Source organism: Kwoniella shandongensis, chromosome 11 (genome assembly GCF_008629635.2).
Source record: "Kwoniella shandongensis chromosome 11, complete sequence".
NCBI classification, from domain to species: Eukaryota; Fungi; Basidiomycota; class Tremellomycetes; order Tremellales; family Cryptococcaceae; genus Kwoniella; species Kwoniella shandongensis.
Window position 1 is genome coordinate 784,849 of NC_089297.1, and position 26,279 is coordinate 811,127.

A 26,279-nucleotide genomic window follows, 5' to 3' on the forward strand; every position below is an offset into this window, starting at 1 on the left:
GTCCCCAATACCCTGTGGGATCCGCATTGACTGCAACTGAAAATTCCAGTTTTGAGGAAACTTGTCAACTCGATCGCTTTGACGCGTAAAGCAAGGACGATAAGACGTCACAGCACGTCGCCACATCCGCTTGTACGACTGAGCAAAGCCCGGTACTCGTACTGAAGTGTGAACGAATATTGACAATGACGAGTTTGACGATTATCATAACGCTATGCAGATGCCGAACTGCTCTCTGGCGCTTGTTTTTTCTTTAGCTTGTTTTCGAGTCTGTCACACCCAATCAACCAGTCCATTCAGCTCGGGGTACTCGCACAGTTGTGGCGAGAATGGACTTACGCCAAGAACGCGCTCATCGAAGCGTCCATCCCTACTTCCTTCTTTTCCTCTTCCCTCTGCCTCACATCTTCCCCTTTACCCTTCTTCAGCTCTTCTGGCCATTCAGAGAATGGAACATCGCCCTTCTCAAGTGCAGATTGGGCGGCGGTTATTGCTTCGGTGTATTCTTCAAGTTCGGAAGAGTAAATTGTGTAAACGCAATTTATACAGCCTGACATGCAACATTCTGCGCAAGTGTAAGAGGGATATTAGTTTATGTTTGTCACACGTGAGATTGCAGCGGGGCGGGAAAACCAAAGCAGAGCGAACTACCAAGCACAGCGAGAATGAGATTCACATCTCAGAACCCCTTCAACGAAATTATGCCAGGACATAGTAATGTTGGAGTTGCAAAAAGCTAGTGATTACTCACCTTCTTCACCTGGAGGTACAGGTTTGGGAGGTATCGCCACTCCCATCACTATCATCTCCTTCTTCCTCCTCCCCTCGTCTTGAGGCACGGACGATGATGATGTGACCACATCCTTCATAGCAGGTACAGGTTCAACGACTTTCGTACCGCTTGTCGGTAGTTTTCTCGTTGATTCAGATACGTCCTGTAACGAACTACCTGCTGGCGAAGTCGACGTGGTCTCGAAAGCATCTTGCGACTTCGTATCCCCTGATTCGGAACTTGCTGCTCGTGGGGAAGATTGATGGAGGATATCTTGCAGCTGTGTTGATGATGGGGGAGGACGGAACGGTGCCATCATATCCAGATTACGAGGTTTGCGTGGTGGCGGGCGGGAGGATATTCCCCTAGCGAAGGGGAATGATAGGATTGGGACATGATGATTGTTGAAGGCGACTCGTGTCAGGATACGGGAGATGGAGGAGTGTACGACCATGGCCTCATAATTGGGATATCTAGTTTGTAATTTGAAGCTGAAGATGAAAAGAAGTACAAATGGAATGGTATGCGATGTGTAATATCAATTCCAGAGTCTCGAAGGATAATGTTCCGCGGAGCCCCTTGTTGGCAATTGAGTGAGTCGCTCCAAACGAAAGCGAAAGAAAAAAGTCGATACCATTCTACGTCAGACATCTCCTACACTCCTATTAATTGAATACAGAGAGCATCTTCGATTACCTTCTCAAGCCCACACCCACACTCACACCCACGCCCACACTTACACACCATGTCTGCAGCTATTGCCCCTCGTCCCGTGCCCGTCGCACTTGTCGGTCTTGGCGGAGTCGGACGAGCTATTCTCTCCCAACTTCTCTCACCTCCTCTCTCTAACCGATTCAACCTCGTCTTCATTGCCAATTCTCGTCAATCCCTCTCTCTCCCTCTTCCCGCATCTCCTCTCACACCTACAAACTATGCTCCCATCCTCGAGAAATACGGTACCCCGCTCGACGTCACTTCGATCATCTCTGTCTTGTCTACTCACCCTGACGCTCCGGGGATTTTCATCGATTCGACCGGATCAGAGATCATCCCAGGGATGTATCCCCAGATCCTTTCGATGGGCGTGAACATCGTCACTCCTAACAAGAAGGGGTTCTCTTCGTCCGAAGCGTTGTACAAAGCTATCAACGAAGCTAGTTATCCAAACACCAGAACTCTTGTATATGGCGAATCTACCGTCGGTGCAGGTCTACCGATTTTGAGTACTCTCAAAGATCTGGTAGAGACAGGAGACGAAATTGAGAAGATTGAGGGAGTGTTCAGTGGTACTCTCAGTTATATCTTTAACGAGTTTAGTAAGCCAGAAGGCGGGAACGTCAAGTTCTCAGAAGTGGTTAAGATCGCAAAGGACAAGGGTTACACTGTGAGTTGTCGTTGGCGTTGGCGTTCTCGTCATTCAGCTTGCCAACCCCTGCCTTTCATACAATCATTTTGGTATATGCTGGGTCGAAAGCCGAAAGCTGATGCACTGCACACTTGTAGGAACCCGACCCTCGAGACGACTTATCCGGAACTGACGTCGCTCGAAAACTTTCCATCCTCTCACGACTCATCCCCACCTCACCCTCATTACCAGAAGGCTACGCTTCTGTCCCTACTGAATCCCTCGTCCCTGAGGTCTTGTCGAACGCCTCGACCAAGGAAGAGTATCTCGAGCGATTGGCAGAGGGAGATGAGTATTTCGATAAGCTCAGAGAGGAAGCCGGTAAGGAAGGAAAGGTCGTGAGATATGTCGGAGTGATTGATCTTAAGGAAGGCAAGGTGGAAGCCAAGCTTGGCAAGTGAGTGTCACGTCGTTTCCTTCAATTTGTTTTTTGATATCCACGTTGTGGAATGTTACTTAGAAGCATCAACAAGTTCGTGCTGATGACATTCCGGCGCTGCCCCGCAGATACCCCAACGATCACGCTTTCGCAACCGCCCTCAAGGGATCAGACAACATCATCTCCTTCCACACCAAGCGGTGAGTACGGTCGTAGCTTGCTAGACAAAGAAGCTTCCTTGTTTCGGACTTGCCTGAGTCACGAGCTGATGGATGGTACTACGTTCACAGATACTCCCCTCGACCTCTTGTTATCCAAGGTGCAGGTGCAGGTGCCGACGTCACTGCTATGGGTGTGACTGTGAGTTGCCGCCGACCTAAACACATTCTTTGATCCAAACGATGGCAATGCTAACGGTCCCTAACCGTAACAGTCTGACATGGTCAAGATCCACGAACGACTTACCACCAGAATCTAAGCTTTGCACAACGAGTAAAACGGGTTGGCGTCAGCCACGAAACAGGAGAGAGGAGAGATGTCTCGAATCAAACAGCAAGAAGCCAGATTGGAAAATGTCCGAAGCAAGTGTCAGTAATACGAGGATTGCAATACCAAGAATAGCAGGAAATTTAGTCTCCATCATCATGATCATGCAATCATTTGCACCATGTCTTGATTCCGCGACTGCACCGCAGCATCGACACAGCCGATAAAGATCATCGTGCATTTGATTTTTGATTGACATCCGTCCTTTAGTCTTCCCACACAATGATCACGCTACACTATTCCACAAAGAGTCCCGAAGGGAGATTACAAGAGTCTCTGGACCAAAGCCTGTGTGAAGTCGGTAGTGGTGGCCTTGCCTACAAGTGCGTCGAGAATACACATCAGCATTGTCGACAAGGAAAATCCGGAACAACCCTCGTGAGAAATGGGAAAAACCACACTCACCTCCCAAATCAGCAGTCCTGACCTTGCCCTCCTTGACCAAATCATATGTCGCACCGGCGATCAAGTTGGCCTGGCTCTCGAGACCGAGATGTCGGAGCATCATGGTGGCAGAAAGGATGAGGGCGGTAGGGTTGGCCTTGTTAGTACCCATGATATCTTTACCGACGTGTCGACATCCGGGCTCGAAGAGGGCGTACTCCTAAGCAGCAGATGATATTGTTAGCAAGCTGATAATGAAACACTGCTGGTCTACACTCACTCGGCCGAAGTTGCAACCAGGGGTGATACCGGGTCCACCGACGAGGGCGGAACCGATGTTAGCACAGATGGTACCGTACAACTGTGGCGGACATCAGCATTTGCTTCTATGGGTGACAGACAACCACTGTCACGCAGTATGACTCACGTTAGGCTGTAAGTGGGGGAAAAAGCGTGCTCATGTCAGCCTCAACATGTTCTTTCATGGCAACACGGCATCCGAAAACGCACCATGACCATAACATCGAATTGTTGAGGCTTAGAGACAAGCTGCATAGCGGTGTTGTCGACGATCATAGCGTCGAACTTGATACCGGTGTGTCCGTACTCCTGCTCGGCGATTCGCTTACAAGTGTTGAGGAAAAGACCGTCACCGAGTTTCATGATGTTGGCCTTGTGGACACAGGTGACCTTCTACATGGGGTAGCGTTGTGTCAGTAGAGTACTTCACGCTAATGCAGGCTCTCGACGCTCTAGCGCATGGCTCTCCCAGCCATCCTCACTCTGGTTGCTCTCGAGATCGGAGTAAGGACCTTCTCAACTTGTGCGATCGCTCTTCGCCTTACAGACATCTTTCATTTACCCGCGGAAGGAAGGATTGACTCACCTTCCTGTTGTTCTTGATAGCGAAATCGAAGGCGAATCGTGCAATTCGCTCGGCCTTTGCTCTCGTAGAAACCTTCAAACTCTCCACGACACCGGGGAAAGATTGGTGTTCCAAACCAGAGTATTCACCCTCAGTGTTCTCACGGATGATGGCGAAATCGACGTTGTCGTGTCGGGTGGGGAAACCGGGGAGTGATTTACAGACGACGACCGAAGCGTAGATGTCGAGTTGTTGTCGCATAGCAACGTTCCATGAGTTGTGGCCGGTTTGGTCGATAGGTGTGTAGAGAATACCTAGGAAGTAGGGAGTGTCAACATATGAGGGAAGGAAATGATACATTTCGAAAAACAAATATTTAAATGAAACTGGTGAAGCCACGACAAACACTCACCCTTCAATCCAACCTTGTTTCTTTTCAAGCTCTCCATAGCCTCCTGGAAGAGCTCATCACCACCGGTAGTCTCACCTGAAACGTCGTATTGCTCCCATTGAACGGGGACCTTGAGGGCATCAAAGATCTCCTTGACAGAGTCGGCGACTTCTTTACCGATACCGTCACCGGGAACGAGGGTGACGGTGTATTTGCCTGAAAGGAGGGGTTACAGTCTCAGCACGAGTATGGATCCAGTAGGCAGAGAGCATGAGACATACCACCGAACTTGGCAGGGAGCTATGATAAGGAAAAGACGTTAGTCTTTGACAACTTGCGGGTTTTGATGAAATGCGACATACCCTCTTCTCGTCGGCGATAGTGGCCATGGATCGAGCAACGGGGACTCGCTACAAATCATTCAAGTCATGATAGTGTACCATGCGAGCAAGATCAGAGTGGGAAGATTAGGAGAACAAAAGAAAATCAATCAGCATTTGTGATCCTTTCATCGCGATACCACTTGTCGGTCGCGGCCCCACTATCCACTCACTCGCACGGCGGCGGTCCTCATTGCGCTTCCGACAGAAGTTCGAAGAGAGTTGGAGAGCATTTTGGTGATGATGGTGATGTTGAGATGTTTTGGGATGATGAGGAATGTACAATACAGTTAATGCACAATTGAGAAGATGGATTGGAAGGATTGGATGGATGGATGGATTGGAGATGTCAATCGTTGTTTGAGTGTGGTTGATGCTTTGATGCTTTGATGCTACGTTTTCGTTCACTCTACGTCAGGGTCACTTTCACTGTTCTGGTACGGAGCAACTCGGCCGAATACCGCCGAGTTAGTATCACTTAACTTATTCAAAATATTATTTCTGACAAAGTCGCGCATCACAACCATTATCATTATCATCATCATCGCATAGAAGCCTATCTTATCAGGTATAATAGCTTATGCTCAACAGGTGTAGAGCTGCTCGTCATCAGCTCAACAGCATTTCTTCACTTACAAACACTCCTCTGCCCAGAGCAGCAGGTCACTATCGAACACCTCAACAGCTAAGCAACATGTCTGACCTCGCTCCTTCCACCTCGACCTTCAACGCCGAAGCCTCCACCTCCTCCACTCCACCTCTACTCGCGCCCGAACCTGTGTCGCTGAGCGAGAAGAAGACGGTTGCGGATAAATGGTTGAAACCCAATGGACCGCCTGTGGGAGCTACCTTTGGAGCGAGATTGCTGAAAGATGAAGATGATGTCTTCAATCATAATGCTTGGTGAGTGGAGGCGACTAGCTGCAGAGCCCATAGCATGCTTTATCTAGTTCTGAGCTTGACGAAATGTACTTGCTTGCAGGGACCACGTCACGCTGCCAGAGGACTTCAAGGAGAAAGCAGAGGAGATAATGGAGTTACATCGATCAAGTCCTGTTTCGGAAAACCTGAGAGGTGAGTAGGAGTGGACAACCATACGCATGAAGGCTGATCATCATCTCATTCGTTTCGTGTGTAGAGGAATACAATGGACGACCAGCACATTATTGGAACAAGTTTTACTCGCAACATGAAGCAGGGTAAGCTTTATTCGCCGTTCCCACTTCAATATGATGGTGCAGAGAGCAGAAAAGCTGACGACAGGTGGTGAACTGAAGCTTCTTCAAAGATAGAGGATGGTTGAGATTAGAGTTCCCAGAATTAGTAGCGTGCAGTGAGCCAGATGTGAGTGAAACATATACCCGACGAAGACTTGATGTCCATGCTAATCTGACGCTTTGCGTTTTAGGCAGGACCAAAGGTCGTTTTGGAAGTTGGATGTGTGAGCCGTCGCACCTGAACTTCTGCAAGCAGGAATGAAGCTGACGAAGTATACCATGCTATGGCAGGGAGCTGGAAATACCGTCTTCCCTCTATTGTTGAGGAATGAGAACCCAGAATTGGTAGTCCACGCGACCGACTACTCGTCTACAGCTGTCAAAGTTGTCAAGGTGAGTCCACCTGGTAACGCAGACCAGTCTCGATCAACTGACACGTCTCGCAGTCCAACCCAATGTATCCTCGACCCGATCATGGAAAAGGTATACTGCATGCCTCGGTATGGGACATCACCTCAAAGCCTTCCTCCACGACGTCAGACGCGGAACCAGTACCTCAAGCACAGCATACAAGTGAAACTTCATCCTCATCAATTTTAGCATCAGTATCATCAGCAGCATCAACACTCATCGAACAAGCAGCATCAGCATTGTCACTCAGCAATACAACTGTAGCATCAGCACCAACGGAGACACCAACATATTCTCTGCCTGAAGGAATTACACCAAACTCTGTCGACGTCATCTCGGTCATTTTCGTACTTTCGGCCTTACATCCAAAAGAGTGGGATCAAGCAATTCACAACCTGTACACTGTGAGCCGGACTAGCTTGCGTCATTCTTCTATTGTTGCCAGTCGTGCTGATAGCATCCCCATTCCTTTGCAGGCCCTCAAACCTGGTGGTCTCCTCCTTATCCGTGATTACGGTCGTCACGATCTCGCCCAACTCCGAATCCGTAAAAACAGATTGCTTGATCCTAAGACGCCCAATCTATACATCAGGGGAGACGGGACCCGAGTCTACTTCTTTGAGAAGGAAGAGATGGAGAAGATCTTGACAGCAACGCCGAGAGGGGAAGATGATGAAAAGAAGATGTTTGGTGTTGAACAGCTTGGGGAGGATAGACGTCTGGTGAGTTGGTCGAGGTTTGCTCTACATAGAAAAGACTTCTTGGAGGAATATGACACTTGAAGGGTCTATGCTAACCCTGATGGTGCATCGCTGCAGCTGGTCAACCGAAAGGAGAGGAAACAGATGTACAGGATTTGGTTACAGGTCAAAGCGAGAAAGTTGGCCTAGTGTATTGTACAGCACTCTTAGATCCATGTGTACATTATAATGCATGGGTATAGGGCATCAGGTCGTGAATAGGCGAGGTCGTGAGCGGCACGCAATGGTCTGATGTGATGGTGACGGATTGTCGATTACGCTTTGCCAAGTTTCTGCGCCCAGCAAAGGAAGAAGCGATCAGCAAACTATCCCATGCAGACGGTCCATTATGATTCTATCGTGTATAAAGCATACACCTTGCCGGTTGAGGAAGATCTTTCTGCTCACCTTGTCAACTTTGACCCTCATCAACTTTCTCTTCTTCTTCCCTCCCGACCCTCCGCTTTGTTCTTCCTCATCTTGCTTTGCCTCTCGAGACCCTCGTCCTAATCTTGGTGGAGGCGTAGGAATCGGCTGACTGTTGGCTTTGGCGACTTTGGTAGCTGCTCGCTCTTTTTGAGAGGGTCTTTTGAGTAATTTTGCAGATCGGCCCATCGTGCTTGATATATTTGTTGGTCTCGTAGTGGTGTCACTAAGCGTAAAAAGTAGATTACAAGGAAGTTGTTGCTCGTCGATTTCTCATCCGGAGATGTTGTGAGGGTCGTCTTCGCATCACGTGATCACACCCGATAGATACGGCATAGGGTCGGTCACCGTTACTCATACTGCCCAGTCCTATTAACCGGCATCTCCTTGTGTTCAACTCTTCCCCATCACAACACAACTGACACGATAATCCACGACCATGCTCTGACACTCCTCCTCATACGAACACAATGACAACACCAGCATTATCACCGCCCCCCAAACCTCTCACAGGTTCTGATCCACCTCGACGACGATTTGGATCATTCGTCTCTACTCGTCCGACGAATAACGCACGACCCTCGTCTTCGTCATCCAACCTCTCCCTATCGCCCACTTCGTCATCGACACATCTGGTTATCCCAACACCACCGGGTCCGAAACGTACTAGGTCAGCATCGTCTGCTTCTTCCACAGGTACAAATACAAATATCAATGGTGGTGGTGGAGGGAATGTCCCACCGCCCAGCTCGCCGGCTGCTGCATTCGATATCACCTTTGCTGCTGATAAGGCTCAGCAATGGCTTTCTACTTGGGCACCAAGAGGCGAAGGTAGAGGAAGAGAATTTCTCAATAATACCCTGAATGGTGTAGCGAGTGTCGCGAGTACCGTATCAAGTGGATTGAACGCTCGAGCGACTGAAGGTAGGGAAGCTCTGGGGGGAGGTAGTCGACCAAACAGTTACGTCTCTTTCCCTTCGTCAACTGGTTCAGCTACCGCTTCTCCATCTACCAGTCCCGAGGGTAGATTCTCCAGTACTAGTACACCGAATTCACCGCCTGCGCCGATCATCCATTCTTCTTCAACACCACAATTGAGCGGTGCTCAGATCTTACCTACAGCCGGCGGGGGAAGAAAGATACCTCAACCTGCCAATCTTGCACGTCTAGGCCATGCAGCCACTACCATTCCCTCAATACCTACACTCAACGCCACTGTTGGCTCCGCAGCTGGAACGACAACACATACTTTACGACCTGCCATCTCATTACATGGAACCGCAGGATCGAGCAGTACGACCTCTCTCCCTCCTGCAACGACAACTGCTCAACCACACGGACCATCACATCTCGGACCGAACGCATCTTCCACCTCGATCAACAATCATCGTCGAACATCCTCCACGACATCACATCATCGTACTTCATCTTTCGGATTAGGTACCCTCAGCGCACAATTGAGTGGAGTAGGAATTGGAGGAGGATCTGGGAGTAAGAGTCCTTCGGTATCGAGGTCGAGCTCTGTGACGGCCAAGTCGGGACCTTCTATGACAACGAGATCGGCAGGGATGCCGTACAAGATTGGATTTCAGCCTCAAGGCGTGAGAAACGATAGGACAGCAGAGTACGTGGATACCAGGAGGTTGCAAGGTGAAGATAGGGAGAAAGAAGAGGGAAGACTGGGGAGAAGATGGGCAAAGGTGAGCATGACGGGTTCTCGACGAGACGCTACCCATGAGATCGCAAAGTAGACCTTGACTGACCGACCTTCGACGAATAGCTCGTGGACTTGCATTTTAATCCGACCGTTCCACAACCACAACCAGTCCTTCCTACGCTTACACGATCATCCTCATCCACATTCTCTATATCGTCTCTGACCTCGGCCGACAAGCGGCGGTCTCTCCTGTCTATCGACGGAGCGTTGGACGCACTGAAGCCAAGGGAGATGTTCAAAGGTTTTAAAGGACCTACAGCGCCGGGCGGGGACGAGGGCAGAAAGCGATGTGAGTGTAAATCTTGCTCGTCGGCTGGGGAGTGAGAACTGACGACTGTCAATAGCCGCAGAACAGGCTATCGTGAAATGGGAGGACGATGCGGAAGTCAAGAAATGTCGGATATGCCAGTATGTCATCTTGTTCTGTCAGATAGAGCACAGGTCTAAGCTGACGACTTTGACCTTTCAGATCGTCATTCTCCTTATCAAATAGAAAGCATCATTGTCGGCTGTGCGGTCGTATTGTCTGTTCACTCCCACCTACCCCACCGGCGTTACTCGCCGTTCAGATTCAGCTGTTCGCTCCTGCCGATCCATCAGCCACTTCGACACAGATTCAAGCTGGGCTTCCACCAGGTACGAGACGTGAGAGATGTTCCTTGTTGTTAGTGGCGGATTGGAAGACTGGAAGGGGAGAAGAGGTCGAAGAGGGTTTCGTAGGGTGGATGAAAGTGGACGAGGCGGATATCGGACCGCCCTCAAACGGTGGAATGAATGGGAAGAAGGACAGACGGAGATCGAGACTGAGTATCAGTAGTGGTGGTCCTATCTTGGACGGAATAGAGAAGAGAGAGATTCCTCTGCCTCAACAACCGAAGGAGGTTCAGGTGAAAGGAGTGAGGACGTGCAGAGAATGCTGGAACGTAGTTTCGTAAGTGCCCCAATCCGCCATGACCCGCGAAGGTTGTAAGACGTAGTTGCTGATAGCTTATTTTGCAGACGGAAACAAAAGATGCAAGATCGACAGAGGGTGACGGGCTTTGCGAGATTGTATCAAGCTATGCGGGACCTGCAATCGGAGATCGAGGATCTGATCCCAGATTACGAAGATCAATTGATGGAGCTCACGTGAGTAGATTCTCCTTCTGCCATGATGCTGTCTTCCTCTCCCTCTGTGCTGAAACATATGCTGATTCCTATTCATGGTTGACAGCGACTCTCCCGATCCAATCGACCCCTCTTCAGAACTGATAGCGACTCACAAGAACCTCCTTGCCCTGTTTACGCAGTACGAACATCTCTCAAAGCGAATCAGTAATCTACCTTGCGAAGAGGGCGGTTCACAAGCTAGCGTCCAGAGTGCAGTGGCTAGAAGTGCGGCGGGTTTCCTGGGCAAGGAGATGGTAAAGCTTCAGGTGAGCTAATTCTGCCGACTATCCGAGGTTCGCATTGCTGCGAAGGTGACGAGCGAAGGGCGCGGTCGGCGAAGAGCAATGCTGATGACCGCTATGCGGACACGATAGGCCTTACCGAAGTTACAGAAACGAGCAGCTGCAGCGAAACGAAAAACAATTCCAGTCCTTGAGACGACCTTATCCGACACACTCAATTTAGATGCAGATGCGCATGATCAAGCTCTCGAGGATGTAGCAGTGATGTTACAGCCGTTATTAGAACAAGAAGCACAATTAGAGTGAGTCGGGTCGGGACGAGCCTTAACCCTTAATCGGCCTGCTCGATGAAAGAAGAGTTGATCAAGGCTGATTCTGGTCAATGCAGGTTGTATATCTCAGATGCGAATGCGCAGCGAAAGTATGAAGATGGAAAAGCTTTACAAGAAGCTCTGAAGGAGATTAGAGCGGAGATCGAGAGGATCACAAAGGCTGGTCGGTAGGCCCACGCCCACAGAAAGGAAGAGGGGTGAAGATCGTTGTATTAGTGCTCGAATTGACTGATAGTGCGGCCAGAAGCTTAGCGAGGCGAAGCGCACGTTGTAAATACAATACCGCGATACCGACCGGATGCACATTCAATGTATGAAGTCTAGGGTTTGCGATTTGTTTGAAATGCTTGCATACTTTACAAGGTTGACTATTTACATCTTACCGGGTACAGTATTACCAGTTTGACAGTAAATTTCGGTTCTGAGATAACTTAGATCACAATACGATAAGTTACTCGCAGGCGAGCTTCACGTTCGGATCGAGTTACAAAATTAGACAGTCTGTGAGACTCTTGTATCATGCGAATGTACAGCTTCTTCAGCTTTCCGTACGAGATCTCTCATTGTTCCTTATGGGAGTGGAATCAAGTCATCAGCAAGATAAAATGACGATTAGAGATCAGCCAATCGCTGTCCTGGGAGGATTGTGGCGGTGTATTTCAACTTACTTTCGTATTCTGCCCAAAAGTGATGGTTCTCACCCTCGACCTCGTCCTCGACCTCGAGCTGAATTTGATTCTGTCCCTCTCGACCCTGGTCCGAGTTGGATGAGGATATCGGAAAACGTAGACGTAGGGGGATATCGCCGACTTCGACCTTCCTGTGTTTTTCAACATGTCGATGAAAGTGTCTGATCGTATTTAAGATCTGCGATATCACGGCAAACAAACTCTCAGATCAGTCCTACTGAGATCACTCTCCACTTTGAGAATACTGTGATTGACAAGTGGATGGACAACAGCTGCTCACTTCACTCGACAAGATCCTCATCCTCTCTTCTCTTCCTTCACTTTCGAGGTCGGACCGGCCTATCCCCCTTTCCGGAGCGTCACCACCATCACCACCACCACCTGGTTGTGTAGGAGTCTGAACCACGACTTTGCGATAAAGTCGTGAATAGGTATCGATCAGTACCGCAATGAATAGAGTGACCGTCGCCACTCCGAATATCTACAAGTTGATCGAAGACTCCCTTGTCAGCATGTTGTCTCCTCTTGGGGAGATCTTCTATATTTCTAATGTGTTATTGATAGATAGATGTGGACAACAACCGGTCTTCAACTTCAATTTATCAACAGACGGTGATTGGGTTTACAAGGACGAATGTGGGGTTGTACTGTAGTTACTCACCGCCCAGATGATGAAGAAAGCTCTGCCAGCTGGAGTTTGTGGCGCCACTTCTCCGTAACCTACAGTACAGTACCACCGCCGACGAGTGAAAATGTTTAGTAGTCAGCAGTTGAATCTCCTCTCTCGTACTCGTACCTGACAACGCACTCACCAATAGTCGTAAACGTCACGAAACAGAAATAAAATGCCACAAACCATGACCAATCCTACAGAGTATCGCGAGGACGAGTGTGACACAATCAGCGACAGTGACAGCGACTGAGACTGAAACTAAAACCTTACGCACCTCGGTCTTGCAGAATACAGTCGCTCCGATGATCCAGAAAAGGAGGAACAAAGTCATCGCGAAGGCGAACTGCAAATTGACATCAGGTTAGATCCGGACTTGAATGGCGAAACACACCTTGATCAAATTCTCCATCTTCTCTTCTTTCGCCAATCTCTCTTGGAACTCTCTATACCCTTCTTCGCTGTCCAAACTTTGTTTGTTCAATTCCTCTTGCACTGGATTTAGCTCATCGGAGAGCCCCTTCTTCCTCTGAGCTCCCGCCAGCATTGTTCCCGTTTCATCGACGGGTCTCGATTCGCCTCTTGAAATGGCGAGATCATCCATCGCTTCCATCTCTGCCTGCTCCAATTCTTCTTTCGTCAATGCGCCCACATTCAATCTTTTCCCTTTAGCACCACCTCTGACCCCACCTCCTCTAGTATCGATCCACACCGGTTTACCAATCTCTTCCAACCTCTTCTCAATCGCTATTCTTTTCGCCGACTCTTCTCTTCTCTGTCTCTTTCGTATCCTATCTTTCTTCAACATCTCATATCTCCTCCTCCTGTATGCGGTGTTCCAACTCTCCACAATCGTATCTCTCGCCGTGCCCACCGTCACGGCAAGCGTCATAATCCCTACCGGAGCGTAAAACATCAGGAAGATCCTGGCTCCCAAAGTGGAGGGTGTGACATCGCCAAAACCGATCGTCTCAATTGTCACCACGGTGTAATACAGGGCGTTTTGGAATGATATTTCAGGAACGAGGAAATTGAAACATAGTGCACCTAGGGCCAAGTAGACGAGAATGATCATGGTGATGATCACCAGATTTCTCTGTTTCGGCGTAAGTCCACTTCCGCTCTTCTTGAAGTCCGAAGTGCGAATCAAATCGTAAATGAGAGTAGCGTTGGTGAACATACTTGCTGCAGTCGAACAGACGCATAACCAAAATGCCTCTGAATAAGTGAAACCATCATCGACAGCATGGACAACGCCGAATATCGTCACTGCGATAATATTGATGATATCGTGTATGGTTAATCCGACGATCGTGATGATTGTAGAGACGTAGACTCGTCTTTCGAGAAAACGCGAGATCAATGCGATATTCGCGATGATCCCACATACCATGGAGATGGCTAATCCAACGTCGAGTAAGATCGGATTCGATTGATAGACCACTGGGACATTGTTGATTGTTCGAACGTACCAGTGTTCGGTCAGACCTGGAATCTCGAGTAAGATCGAGAAAGGTTGGAGTAGACCGGAAAGAATAAGTGTCCAGCGGTATTTCGGAGGGACATAATCTGGATCAGAGGACCTGTCGACAGAATCCTGCTCGTTAGTGTTGGGAGAAGATGGAGAGGGGGTGCCAATCAGGCATCGCCGAGTGGAATGCCAGAATCCATCGTGGGAAGGATCATGTCGGTCTGTCCAAGAGGTTTGAACGAGTGTAGACAATTGTCGAACTCGAGAGCGTGGACGTGGACGTGGTGTGATAGGGGAGGTAGGGACTTCTGATGTTGAACAATGAAAGACATCCTTTTCGTTCTCGTCTGACGGAGAGAGCCGGGCGATTTCGTCACAGTTCCGATGAAGCGGAGGGTCCGCAGAAATCGCTTCGATGTCAATGTTGAGAGCGAGCTTTCGTTGATCACCCTCTGATTTACGAAAATTGAGCTTTGATTTATCCTCACTCTCAGTCCATCGGATCTTCTTTCGCCCCGAATACCTCTCATCATCTTCTTCCTTCTCTCGGTCTGATCGAGCTTCTCTATCTCTATCTCCAAAAGCGATATCCTGTCCGTACATCGCCCTCGTCGTGCCGGAGTTCCTGCCGTCCGTCAAACAAGGCCCTTGAAACGCAGGGCCATGTGAGGAAGAAGAAGAAGAAGCGCGTAATGACATGTCGCCTTTCTCGCGATGTCTAGTCGGCGTCGATTTCAGCTATGACACAGATAGATATTGGGAAGTGTGCATTGCTGTTCCCATTGACATATGGCCCATCGTTAGTATAACAATGTGGAAGGTTGTGTTAAGATACAGACGAAGAAAAGAACACGACTGTCCAAGGACAACTTTGAACGAGAACGATCTGTTCATTCATGCGTATAACCTCCTGACCTGAACAATAGTCGCAGATCCCGCCCTTATTGTTACCGTAGGCATAAGTTATGATAAGAGGAACAGATTAGGTAGGGTACGTACATCTCTCCGGCATCTGTCCGTCGATCTCATTATGTCTAGGTACATTCTTCCTCCCATTTAACGAGGTTCGGTGAGTGCCACTTTGCCACTCATTCACGCGTTTCCACCTCCACTTCCCATCACCTCGTCACTGAGCGGCTTCACGCACATTCCTTTCCTCACTATACAACGTACAACGTACAACGTACAACGTACAACATATCACAAAGCCTCCTGCTCATATACCCACCTGCCCACTGCCCACAAAGCAGTCACTCCGTCGTGAAACGTATGCTGTAGAGCTGGACGGACGGACAGACGGACACGATGCCCCGCCTTGCACCCGAATACCAATATACAAATTACAAACCTCGTCGATTCGCCTATCTCCGTTCATTCTTACCCATCCTCTCTCTGATACTGATTTTCAGCTTTTCGTTGGTCAGTTATTCACTGCTATCGCATTTCAGAAGTCCGGCTGCCAAACAGCAGATTGGATGGCAGGCTTGGGATGTGGTAGAAGTACAGAATAAGGTGTCTACAGGCGTAGGGGTTGATGTGGATTTGGGTGAGGCAGGTGGAGGTAATTCGACAGAAGGGGAAGGGGATTATGTTCCTAGTATACCGTTGGATAATTGGGTGAGTTGTATTGTATGATACACCAGCTGGTGGACCGAAAAGCTGATCTGGATGATGTAGGACCCTCTCGCACTGCATACGACAGGATGTGAGCTAGTTGACATACCCTACCGATGAACGACGAGACTGACCCGACCGTTGGTTTGTAGTAACGGAAATCGCTGTTAAGCCGTGTTACTTCCCACCTTACCTCTTCCCCTCCTATTGCGCACCCGAAACGACTCCAGAATTGGACAAGGCGAAAGGCAAATGGGTTATTGTGGAGAAAGACCTAAATCTGAAGACCGGACTTTGGTGAGTTACCCATCTCTGCGCGCTTTATAGATATTGCGAGTATAAGAAGCTCACTGGACCGGTTTGACTCCGCAGGTATCTTAACGTGTACTATCGACGGACGAGACGACTCGACGCCGATCTCATAACGGACATACGAGTGGTATCAGAGCCTCCTCCAGACGAGCTCAAAGCCGAGTTGGAAGGATGGGTCAAAGCGGAGGGTGATCTGCATAATGGTGTCTGGCCAAAATTGGACGAAGTGAGATTATGGTACAAGACCAGAAAACAAACTTGGGCATGGGACGATTGGAAGAAACGAGGCATCACCTCAAACTCGATCTCGAAGGATCAGAAACGAGCAGACGATATAAATATGCGGCCCAGTGAGACTGATTCGGTGGAGGAAGGGACAAGCGAGAATGGAGCAGTTGAGGAAGTGGTGTCGGAGCCTGAGACGGAGGGAGAGACAGATTGGGGATACGAGAGTGACGATATCATCACGGAGATTGATGTGGTCTACGGCGACGATGATCCCTTCTATGGATTTGAAAGGATCAAGGGAGGCAAAGTCACAGAGGCAAAGGCGAAAAAGTGGGAGAGTGTGGATGTCGCATTCAGAAAAGGTACTCCCGGTGAGTTGAGCTGCTCACGACCGAGTCCGGTCGAGAAGTGATTGACCTGAGAGACGCAGTTGCACCAAAGGCAAAGGTCCCGACCTTCCATAATGATGGAACATTCAAGGTTATGCAGAGTAAGCCGGACACTCATTACTAACACGATAATCAGCTGACTCTGTCATCCAGTCGCCGACCTACATTACTCCGTAGGCGATGGTGAATGTAGAGATACGGACAAATCACCGTGTATAGGAGATCGAGACACCGCTACTTGGTTAGCGGAAGCTTTAGACCTAGAGAAACCAGATTTAGTTGTCAGTACAGCCAACGCGTCCTTGCAGTTTCTGATAGCTGATGGCTTTGCTTCACTCCACACCCAGGTGTTCTCGGGAGATCAATTGAACGGTCAAATGACAAGCTACGACTCAAGATCGGTCCTTGCCAAATTCGCAAAACCCGTCATTGACAGACAAATACCGTGGTGTGCGGTGTTTGGAAATCATGATGGGGAGATTGCGGAAGATACGGACGTGCAGATGAGAATGATGCAGAATATGCCGTACTCGTTAGCACGAGCTGGACCGAAGGCCGTGGACGGTGTAGGGAACTGTGAGTGCGAGTGTGGATGCCTTTGGCAAGACAGCTGACGTACTCTGTTACTTAGATTACATCAAGCTGCACTCGAGCGACGCGTGAGTGTTACTTTGTGGCGACTATCATTGACAGGGCGACGCTAACATGCTTGTAGCTCCAACGTGCATCTTTTCACCCTGTACTTCCTCGACTCGCATGCATACCAGAAGAAAACCCTCCCCTGGGCAAATGCAGACTACGACTATATCAAGACGTGAGTGGTCTGATACCACTTGGAACCACTTCGCTGATGACTTGGGCGATACAGCTCTCAGATCGACTGGTACCGCAACGTCTCCACTTCTATCAAGCCTATCGAACGGCCTTTCCAGCCGGACGGCGTTGACGACCTCGGGCATATCTGGTCGACACGATCACGCTCTCGTTCTTCTCGTCTCCGACCGCGCGCCGAGAAGACATTAGCAAAACCGAATGCGATGATGTGGTTCCACATCCCTTTACCGGAAGCATACAACGACGCGGACACAGCGGGCTTCGACGGTGAAGTTCTAGATGTGGGTAGTCAGCTCGATGGAGAAGGTAGTAGTAAACACAATTCGGGATTCTTCTATAACGGTATCAAGGCGGCATTCGAGACGGAAGATACGAACAACGAGAATGGATGGTATTCCACTGCCAATAAGGCCGAAGTGAAAGTGTTGAGTCATGGTCATTGTCACAATACCGATAGGTGTAGGAGGACCGATGGGATCTGGTGAGTAAACGTTATCATTCGTCAAAGTCGGGAGGGTATGAAGTTGACTAGAACGCTTGTTTCAGGATGTGCTTTGATGGCGGATCCAGTTTCTCGGGCTACGGTCAACTGGGATTCGATAGACGAGTGAGAATATACAAATTGAGCGACTATGGTGAAAAGATCGAGACGTATAAGCGGTTGAGTGGAGGGGAGGTGATTGATAATCAGGTGTTGGTAGGGGGTGATGCGCCGGAGGGATGGGGGGAAGATCAAGTGCGGTAAGGTGATAGATTCGGATTTGGATTGTTGTATTTCGAATATGCATGTATACTGTTCTATACATAATTTCACAGCTAACAAACAACGATGTTGCATCTTTTCGGCGGAAGATCATGCAGAGCGATGTGTCCGATTCTATGGTCCCAGCCAATCTTCCGCCGCCTTCCCTACCAAGGCAGCCACGACCCATCCTCCCAATACCAAACCTGTCGTCTCCCATGCTTTTGTAGGCAACAACACTCTCAATCCGAATCCTGCGCTCATACCACCGAGTAATCTCGTACCGGCCCATATTTTATCTGTCGATTGCCAAGTATCGACGACGACACGTTCGAGAGTGAGGAGGTCGTCTTGCACCGAAGAGGGAATGGAGATGGGAATATGTGTGAGGACACTCGATAGTGGTGAGGTGGAAGTTGATGATAGAGGAGCAGGGGGGAAAGGAGGGGTGTACCATATCGACAGGATCAATTGGAGGAGAAGGGGTATGAGAGAAGTATAGAGTATCGTAAGTGGTATAAGCAGAGGTCTACATATGACATACACATGCATCAGCTTGACCCCACGTCAAAGCGGGTTGTAAAATGTTGGAAGTAGAGTCAGGGAGGATATCAGGTCACGCACAAGAAGTTTTGCCTCCTTCCATCCTTCTTTTCACCTCTTCCATCGGTTGATATCGCTCCTTCGATAGGAGGATACCACCCCTTCAATCTCAGAGCGAGAAGAGATAATCCCATCGTCGTGAGATGTTGCGTTACACCTTCGATCACCACTACTCCAAACGTTCGAACGATCGTATCCCATCCCAATGTTGCCGGAACTGTTCCACTTTCGTTGGGGTTTGAAAGGATCCGAACGGCTATTTCGGAAATGATGCTGATCATTCCAAGTGTCCATAGATCTTCTATCAGCTGTGTCTTTCTCTTCCATTGTCCTGTGTCTTTGGCGTTAACATCCGTGCTGTCCTTGCCATCGTCATCATCGTTGTTGATGTTGAAAGTGGTAGAGCTGGGATTGACATTGACAGTCGCGTTGAAAGGGGGTGTGCCGCGATTGAATAAGAGATGAAGGAATACTCTTGGTTTGAGCAAGATCAGGTCGAGGAGTATGATAAGGTCCGGATGTTCGATCAGAGGATCTACAAATTGGTCGCATTGGGTCTAGTGTCATCTACATTAGCATTGTTGCATCACAAGAGACATTGAGCGGGAGAGAGTACCCTCAACGAAATCGAAAAGGAGAAGCTATCTGACTCACACAAACGCCCAGGCGGATATTCGATTTCGTCTTGTAGGTAGTATATACATGATCGACTGGATGAGCACAGTTCGTACACACCGGCATGTATCGAGTGGTGCTGATGCTACCAACGTGTGTTGTGTCTCAATTGACTTGCATGGGATGTGTAGTAAAGTCACTACAGTGAGTGGAGGGTGGAGTTGTACGAGTGAATTGTGGGTCCGAGCGTGTTTCGGAGGATTAAAGTAACCGGCCGGTTACGACGAGTATAGTGAGTGGCCGTGGCGTCAAAAGTGTTATCGATGCAGCAAATAACACGAGGCATGACACGGCACACACCTAAGTTGATGAAAGGCATGGTAAATCATACACCATCAGGCATTACATGGTACCCTCATGTTGACGACCTCTTAGGAAATCGTTTCACTCTCCTTTCCAAATTTAATAGAGCTTCGCGGCAGATCAGAGGGACGGTGACTTGATTGGCAAGAACGATCAACACGAGGCAACACGGAAAGGACCTTCCTTTGATGATCAGTGCGCCGGGACACAACGATCATACAACATGGCAGGCTAATTGTCCTGATTCTCCTAACATGCATAAGGGGGACGTGCGAATTTGGACAGGGCTCTGAACGTCTTTCAATAGATGACATGATGAAGAGTGGAAGAATCCAGCCGACGAAGTCTCAGCAATACATACACACACACTGTGTCTCTCCCATGTACACGTGTAGTAAGGTGTTAAACTAGTTGCATGTAGGAATGGATATTTCGTGTAAGGTGGTGTTACTCATGCTGAGAAGAGTGTGGTGTCAAAACTCTGCTCCACTTTCAGTTCAACACTGATTCAAGACCGAGAGTTAATCTTATCTCATCAATCGTTCACTTCTTCCCTTCCACTTGTCTTACATCGTGGTCTCCACCCTCCAGGATACAAAGATACTCATCTTCACATCTTCTTCATCTTCGCCTTTTCCTCCGTTCCGACATCTTACTAGCTCATCGTTAGCCCACTTTACGTACTGAATATGATGTCAATCCTCCATCACCTCCCATCGTTTCGAGGCCTCGAGCATACCACAGAGACACTTCTTCAGAAGCGGGACCTCAGCGCTGTGATTTACGTGTACCTGGATACCAATCCGCGAAGTCTGACAGTGAGTGTGCGAGCTCACCCCTTATACTGCACCCATTCAACTGGTCGCAAGTCAAGGTATCATCGCTGCAGAATGTAGTACAAAGGGAAGAGAGGTATATTGCATGTATGCTGACTTTTGACGACTGTTCAGTTCTCATCAGCGCTGGCTGTCGCTATCGAGGGCGTGATGCTCGGATGTCTGGTTCTGCAGGTGAGTTCCCCTTCACATCGGTCTGACCGCCCGGACATGATCCACAGCATGACACACCAAGACTCCGCTTGATCCGGCTAACCTGAAAGATCGTGCTGATACGCACTCCACTTTGGATAGACAACCAAATATCTCGGAGCATTTTGGCGTTCAGACCCAATTTGGGCTATTGGCGGGATCGTGTTGGGTGTGATGGTTTGTCTGTGAGTCGAGCGTACTATATCGCTCTGTCACTTCAGTTTCCGATCGCTGACGAGTTTCTCAGCGGTCAATTCGGCTTGAACCTTTGGCAGGTGAGCAGATTAGTCGGCGAGTCACCAACATCTCACCGCTGACGCGATCTTAACCATAACTCCTGCTGTAGACCCACCGCATGATCGACAAAGCTGCCAACACACTTACCGAAATCGTTGTCGCGGACGTCAAGGCGAACATGGGCGTCTTGGTAGTGATAGGCTGGATGAACGCTATCACAGCTGGCTATTTCGGAAGACGAGCTTGGAATGTGAGTAGATCGGTCGAGTGATATGATAACGAGAGTGCTGACGCATAAATTAGATGGCGGGGAAGAAGACCTGGCTCGCATGTCCGTTGATCCTCGGTATTCTCTCGTCTCTTGGCTTGAGCTTGGGGTGAGTCTTGCTCCACACAATATCAGGTCTGATAGTGATCGTACCGCCTCTCTTGTAAGCTAAATGGTACCCCCACGCAGTGTCGCCATCAAGGGGTTCATGCTTCCCTCTTTGGCTGGGAATCCTTCAGCTGAACTCATCATGAAGTATAAGGATTGGCTCGATGTGGATAATCGCTTGGTCGTAGTTTGGACGGCCATCTCACTCGTCAAGGATGTCTTTGTGTGTGCTTTGAGTAGGTGTCTCCGCATTTCTGGGACGAGTTAAATCGAATGCGAGTTAAAGTTTGACTGATCGTTTGGGTGATGCTCAGTGACGGTGATGTTGCTCAAGTCGAAAGATGAGATACGGCAGAGAGATAGGACGCTGTTCAAGTTGCTCTTGAGATTGACGTACGAGACCATGTGAGTGGCTAGCACGAAGGCATTTGAAACGGAGAGAAGTCAGTAATCGACACTGATACCACTATCAGGTTCGGTCCCGTCGCCATCAATATCATCAATCTGGCAGTGGTGGTTGAGCAAGGCGCCACTTTTGGTGAGTTCGATCCCGACGACTTACGTCTTCGCTTGTTACTACTCGTTTTGCGTGCAAATTTGCGCTGACACCTCATCTAGCCGGATACTCCCGAATCGTCACATGGGTTCTCGGACCCATCTACTTTTCGTCCCTCCTTCAATCGCTTAACTACCGCAAGGACGTCCAAGACATCCTGCACGTCACACCGCCCCGTCGTCAATCTCGCGGCATGTCTTCTATCCTCAACAAAGGAGTCAGAACATCATCGAGTCCCCGTCCGATCCCTCTCCCTTCGCTCGATCTCCACAAGGCAAGAAGCACCGATAGTCATAGCGAGCATGGGTATGGGTGCATGGAGGATGGGAATGGGTATATCAAGGAATTGCACTATGCAATGACTCCAGGCTCGCCATTGTCGCATACTACTGCGGCGGAGCTTGACCTCGATACCGAAGGCGAAGTCAGGTCGAATTCAAGTATGAGTATCGTGCTTGGAGAGAAGCACAAGCAGAACTACCGAGCGTAGTGTGGGAACGCAGATCAGTCGCGTCGCGTCCTTTATTTCGTTCGACGCGTTCGTCTGGTAGAACATGACAAAAGTAGACTAAGTAGGACTTGAGCAGTATGAGAAGTGCGTAGTCCTTGTATAGTACCACATAGTGAGCATGGCGGGAAGTAGACCAGACATGCATTTCAGAATCGTCACATGTAACTTGCCTGCACCGGTCGTATGTCAAAAAAAGTCCGAGTCTTTCGGTGAAACGGGACGCTAAAACGACAAGGGCAAGGGACAAGGGTTCGCGTTATTTCAGCCACAGGATAATGAGTGGTGGTCTCACCGTAATTATAGTGGTCGGAATATCTTTCCCTCATTCTATCCTATGGGGATTAGGGGGGGAAGGGAGGGGCAAGGGGATCGGGAGGAACGGGTAAAGAAGGATGGAGAAGCATAAGCAGAAAGACGAAGCTGGCGGGGTGCGAGATTGACTGAGAACGTAAAGTCTGGTGTCTGTCTTTTCACCGAGAGTCAAGACGCGTCGCTCGCATCCCGTCCCATCTTACATCGTTACCTACTGTACCATTGCAACAAGTGTCTTACAATCACATTCACATGCACATGCACATGCACATGCACATGCGCTACTTGTCTCAGGCCGAGATGGCCGTGCACTGCACTGCACTGCACTACGAGTGCTTGTAATGCTGCTAGTGGGGCATTGTCACGCTACGTTTCTCACACTTGACTCGTTTAATGGTTTTTCCAGGGATCTGTTTTGTACCTGGCGTTACTCATCTTTGCGTTACCATACAATCAATCTTCCGTTCGTCCTTTTCTAACCTCCCTCCCTCGCTCGACATAGACAACCCTTTCATAGGCTAAGTCCATAGAAACAAGCACCGTAACCCCAAAGGTGTTCAATTACATCCGGATACTACGCCACGACGCTATCGCCCCCAGGGGCAGGGCAGGGCGATGGTACCAAATTTCGAACCACCTTCTGACCTGATCGCAGTTCCCCTCCCTGAACTTGTGACGAATAGAAGTCTGTGCACTACGTGTACACAAATCCCAGCATACGATCCCGATATGTCCGTTAGACTGATCTCTTCCGGGAAGGAGAGGGGAAGGGTGAGATACGTACTTTCAGGCTAGGACTGTCCAGTAAGATAGATCGAAGAGGAGAAGAACGGAGGCGTCACGTTGCTTTGCGATCGATGGATAAGCATGAGTTGGTCCCGACTTTTTCCTTGCGTCCATGGTTCATGATATTTCTCAAAAGATCAATATATACTTTGGAGTTCTCATCCCGCGACACGATACGAGCACGAATCTGCGATATACTCATTGAAGATCGTACTGATACGACAATAACGAAACCGTCTCTGACGATCAACTAGAACGACCGTTGTCACGAAGGACTCGATTACGACTTTTGACAGAGACTGAGAAAGACCACCAAGTACCTGCAATGATCGCCTATCCTCCAGAGACCGCGGCCCTGCTTGACGCAGCAATCTTCAAAGCGCTTCATAGCGATCCGACTAGAATCACAGTGAGTACCGTCTGACTGATCGAACTGGCGCTGTTCGCAAGTCCTACCACTCTACCTGCTTCTCCGTCATTACTGTCACTCAAGCATTGTGTCAGAGAAAGATCGAACTGACGAAATTCGCTCCGAATAGTGGTGGTGTTGCCTAGGTATCGGATTGGAAGGTATCGTCTTTGGTGCAATCTTGACTCAGGTAAGTACGGACCCTATCCAATTCTGACCAGTACAGCCAGGCCTATGCTGTCTAGCTGACTTTCTGCTCGATTCTCACTTGTAGACATACAAGTACTACGAACATTTCCATCTGCAAGATTCGAGATTGACGCTATGGCTCGTTGGTGCCGGTCTGGCTGCTTGCGCGTGAGTCTACCTCCGAGAAGATACCACCTCTTTCCTTTAGTCGTTCGTGTACGATACTGATACTGATCTGATACTCCTCCTCGTCTTTCCTACACCTCAACCGACTTATCAACCGACTTATCAACCATTATCCACCCCTCATCCCACCGATGTAACCCTACTTGTACCTGCTCAGCGCCCAATTCGGTCTCAACCTCTGGCAAACATACCTGTTCATCGATAAAGCCTCGACTGCCGTCTACCAAGTTCTCAAGAAAGACACCTACGCAGATATGGTGATATTGCTCTTCATTGGGTTGTTCAATTTCGCAGCAGCAGTGTACTTTTCAAGAAGGTCGTTGAAGGTGAGTCATCCCGTACTCGAACTGAGGCGATCGGCGGTTTGGATGAGATATGGGACTAATAAGCTGTCTCCGACTACATAGCTGCTTGGTCGAGTTTGGTCATTGGGGATCCCACTTGCCGTCATGAGCGTTGCGAGTCTAGCAATGTGTATCGCGTGAGTGGCCGGTCTACTGCAGTCAGTACGATCAGGCGCTAATCTGTCACTCCCCTCACTCAGATGTGTTTGTGAAGGATTCAGTCTTCCGACCGATACCGCCCATCTCGAAGATTGGCTTGACAAGGTCAACAAATACGTGATCGCTTGGACGGCAGTCTCACTCGCGACCGACATAGCAGTTTGCGGAGCGAGTGAGTTAGATCCTCCCTTCGAACACAGGAAAAGGGGAAGCAGCCAGGGCAATTGCTGATGGATTTCAAAGTGACCTACGCTCTGGTGAAATCGCGTGATGATATCAAAGCTGCTGCAACTTCGTTGTTGAGGAAATTGCTCATGTTGACGTTTGAGACTATGTAAGTGGGGCGGGCTTCGCTTCGGGGTAGGAACAGAGTGGTGTCAAAGAATTCAGAATGGGTACTGATGATGATATTGCCTTGTACAGGATGCCACCTGCCATTGTGGTGTTCGTCTTGCTGATCTTTGGATCCATCTCAAGTGCCACTATGGGTAAGTCAAATCCCATTTGTACATCGCTTCCGAGTGCATCACGCTGATCATTGTTTATGTCAATATATTCGTTCTGTAGGCAACTTCTCCCGTGTATTGGTATGGACGATCGGTCCACTCTATTTCCACGCCATCATCCACTCTCTCGTATCGCGTCACGACGTCCAATTCATCCTCCAAACTCAAAACCCACACGCTCGAAGTCAATCACGATCACGATCACGTTCCGGTTCAGACCAACATCACCAACACCAACGAAAATCAATGTCGGAATTGGAAGATGGTCAATTCTATAGAGAAAGACCGATGGCTATGATGCCTGTCGTTATGGATGAGAGGGCCAAGAAGGAGCTGGGTTGGGCAGACGATAATGATGAGTTTGGATCGAGGATGGTGTGAGATTCCACCCCTGTCTGTGGGCTAGACCAAAGCCGTTTGTCGAGGCCGGTAGTGAAGGTTGGGCTTTTAATCGAAGTAAAGGAGGAGAACGAAGGTGTTGGATCTTAAAAAGAGTTATATAATTAGGAACGAAGAAGTAAGGAAGCAATTTGGGTTTTTAGGGATATCATCGCCTTGTGTTCGTCCGAGACGGCACTATGATGCAAACATATGGTTGAATCTGGTGCATCATTAGTACAGATGTCCAGTATGATTCTGTCTTCTTCCGTTATCCAGCCAACAACGTGATTAGTATAAGTTTGGAATCAGAATGCGTAGATAGTGTTAATAGAACCACGCTACCAATATCGATTGTGATCATATCAATATTTGGCCGATACGGCAGTTAGAGCAACCCCACAAAATGTGTCCTT

At 49.0% G+C, this 26,279-nt stretch overlaps 11 protein-coding genes across 11 annotated transcripts; 6 read left to right on the forward strand and 5 right to left on the reverse strand.

Moving 5' to 3' along the window:
• Positions 1-335: 335 nt before the first annotated feature.
• CI109_106153 (uncharacterized protein) lies at positions 336-1,423 on the reverse strand (the record flags this gene model as incomplete). The annotated part of the gene is made up of 3 exons (XM_032004919.2): positions 336-565; positions 752-1,263; positions 1,407-1,423. The coding sequence occupies 3 exons, from the start codon at positions 1,421-1,423 to the stop codon at positions 336-338; spliced, it is 759 nt and encodes a 252-aa protein (XP_031860718.2).
• Positions 1,424-1,517: 94 nt separating this feature from the next.
• CI109_106154 (uncharacterized protein) lies at positions 1,518-3,034 on the forward strand (the record flags this gene model as incomplete). Its single annotated transcript, XM_032004920.1, has 5 exons — positions 1,518-2,156; positions 2,276-2,574; positions 2,685-2,756; positions 2,847-2,916; positions 2,990-3,034. 5 exons carry the CDS (start codon positions 1,518-1,520, stop codon positions 3,032-3,034), a joined length of 1,125 nt encoding a protein of 374 aa, XP_031860719.1.
• Positions 3,035-3,366: 332 nt separating this feature from the next.
• On the reverse strand, positions 3,367-5,355 carry CI109_106155 (isocitrate dehydrogenase, NAD-dependent; the record flags this gene model as incomplete). The annotated part of the gene is made up of 10 exons (XM_032004921.1): positions 3,367-3,419; positions 3,508-3,706; positions 3,767-3,847; positions 3,914-3,919; positions 3,997-4,179; positions 4,373-4,665; positions 4,764-4,958; positions 5,024-5,042; positions 5,105-5,152; positions 5,296-5,355. The coding sequence occupies 10 exons, from the start codon at positions 5,353-5,355 to the stop codon at positions 3,367-3,369; spliced, it is 1,137 nt and encodes a 378-aa protein (XP_031860720.1).
• A 461-nt stretch (positions 5,356-5,816) lies between these two features.
• On the forward strand, positions 5,817-7,640 carry CI109_106156 (uncharacterized protein; the record flags this gene model as incomplete). Its single annotated transcript, XM_032004922.1, has 9 exons — positions 5,817-6,025; positions 6,105-6,196; positions 6,261-6,321; positions 6,400-6,466; positions 6,531-6,563; positions 6,631-6,732; positions 6,786-7,154; positions 7,227-7,472; positions 7,569-7,640. 9 exons carry the CDS (start codon positions 5,817-5,819, stop codon positions 7,638-7,640), a joined length of 1,251 nt encoding a protein of 416 aa, XP_031860721.1.
• Positions 7,641-7,765: 125 nt separating this feature from the next.
• On the reverse strand, positions 7,766-8,105 carry CI109_106157 (uncharacterized protein; the record flags this gene model as incomplete). The annotated part of the gene is made up of 2 exons (XM_032004923.1): positions 7,766-7,783; positions 7,899-8,105. 2 exons carry the CDS (start codon positions 8,103-8,105, stop codon positions 7,766-7,768), a joined length of 225 nt encoding a protein of 74 aa, XP_031860722.1.
• A 281-nt stretch (positions 8,106-8,386) lies between these two features.
• On the forward strand, positions 8,387-11,527 carry CI109_106158 (uncharacterized protein; the record flags this gene model as incomplete). The annotated part of the gene is made up of 9 exons (XM_065967780.1): positions 8,387-9,356; positions 9,399-9,616; positions 9,697-9,922; positions 9,978-10,041; positions 10,103-10,564; positions 10,633-10,761; positions 10,847-11,048; positions 11,157-11,326; positions 11,413-11,527. 9 exons carry the CDS (start codon positions 8,387-8,389, stop codon positions 11,525-11,527), a joined length of 2,556 nt encoding a protein of 851 aa, XP_065823852.1.
• Positions 11,528-11,968: 441 nt separating this feature from the next.
• Positions 11,969-15,146, reverse strand: CI109_106159 (uncharacterized protein; the record flags this gene model as incomplete). The annotated part of the gene is made up of 7 exons (XM_065967781.1): positions 11,969-12,223; positions 12,326-12,526; positions 12,707-12,765; positions 12,858-12,912; positions 12,993-13,061; positions 13,110-14,924; positions 15,102-15,146. The coding sequence occupies 7 exons, from the start codon at positions 15,144-15,146 to the stop codon at positions 11,969-11,971; spliced, it is 2,499 nt and encodes an 832-aa protein (XP_065823853.1).
• A 345-nt stretch (positions 15,147-15,491) lies between these two features.
• CI109_106160 (uncharacterized protein) lies at positions 15,492-18,308 on the forward strand (the record flags this gene model as incomplete). The annotated part of the gene is made up of 11 exons (XM_032004926.1): positions 15,492-15,803; positions 15,864-15,891; positions 15,953-16,097; positions 16,173-16,711; positions 16,771-16,830; positions 16,883-17,010; positions 17,077-17,305; positions 17,361-17,388; positions 17,445-17,543; positions 17,598-18,044; positions 18,110-18,308. 11 exons carry the CDS (start codon positions 15,492-15,494, stop codon positions 18,306-18,308), a joined length of 2,214 nt encoding a protein of 737 aa, XP_031860725.1.
• A 132-nt stretch (positions 18,309-18,440) lies between these two features.
• On the reverse strand, positions 18,441-19,649 carry CI109_106161 (uncharacterized protein; the record flags this gene model as incomplete). The annotated part of the gene is made up of 3 exons (XM_065967782.1): positions 18,441-18,834; positions 18,930-19,465; positions 19,563-19,649. The coding sequence occupies 3 exons, from the start codon at positions 19,647-19,649 to the stop codon at positions 18,441-18,443; spliced, it is 1,017 nt and encodes a 338-aa protein (XP_065823854.1).
• Positions 19,650-19,867: 218 nt separating this feature from the next.
• On the forward strand, positions 19,868-22,573 carry CI109_106162 (uncharacterized protein; the record flags this gene model as incomplete). The annotated part of the gene is made up of 11 exons (XM_032004928.2): positions 19,868-19,903; positions 20,546-20,704; positions 20,837-20,896; positions 21,017-21,099; positions 21,162-21,189; positions 21,261-21,401; positions 21,455-21,528; positions 21,609-21,763; positions 21,842-21,932; positions 22,001-22,065; positions 22,146-22,573. 11 exons carry the CDS (start codon positions 19,868-19,870, stop codon positions 22,571-22,573), a joined length of 1,320 nt encoding a protein of 439 aa, XP_031860727.2.
• A 1,190-nt stretch (positions 22,574-23,763) lies between these two features.
• Positions 23,764-25,866, forward strand: CI109_106163 (uncharacterized protein; the record flags this gene model as incomplete). The annotated part of the gene is made up of 10 exons (XM_032004929.2): positions 23,764-23,777; positions 23,966-24,101; positions 24,232-24,291; positions 24,376-24,458; positions 24,634-24,802; positions 24,884-24,957; positions 25,021-25,151; positions 25,223-25,313; positions 25,403-25,467; positions 25,547-25,866. 10 exons carry the CDS (start codon positions 23,764-23,766, stop codon positions 25,864-25,866), a joined length of 1,143 nt encoding a protein of 380 aa, XP_031860728.2.
• Positions 25,867-26,279: the final 413 nt, after the last annotated feature.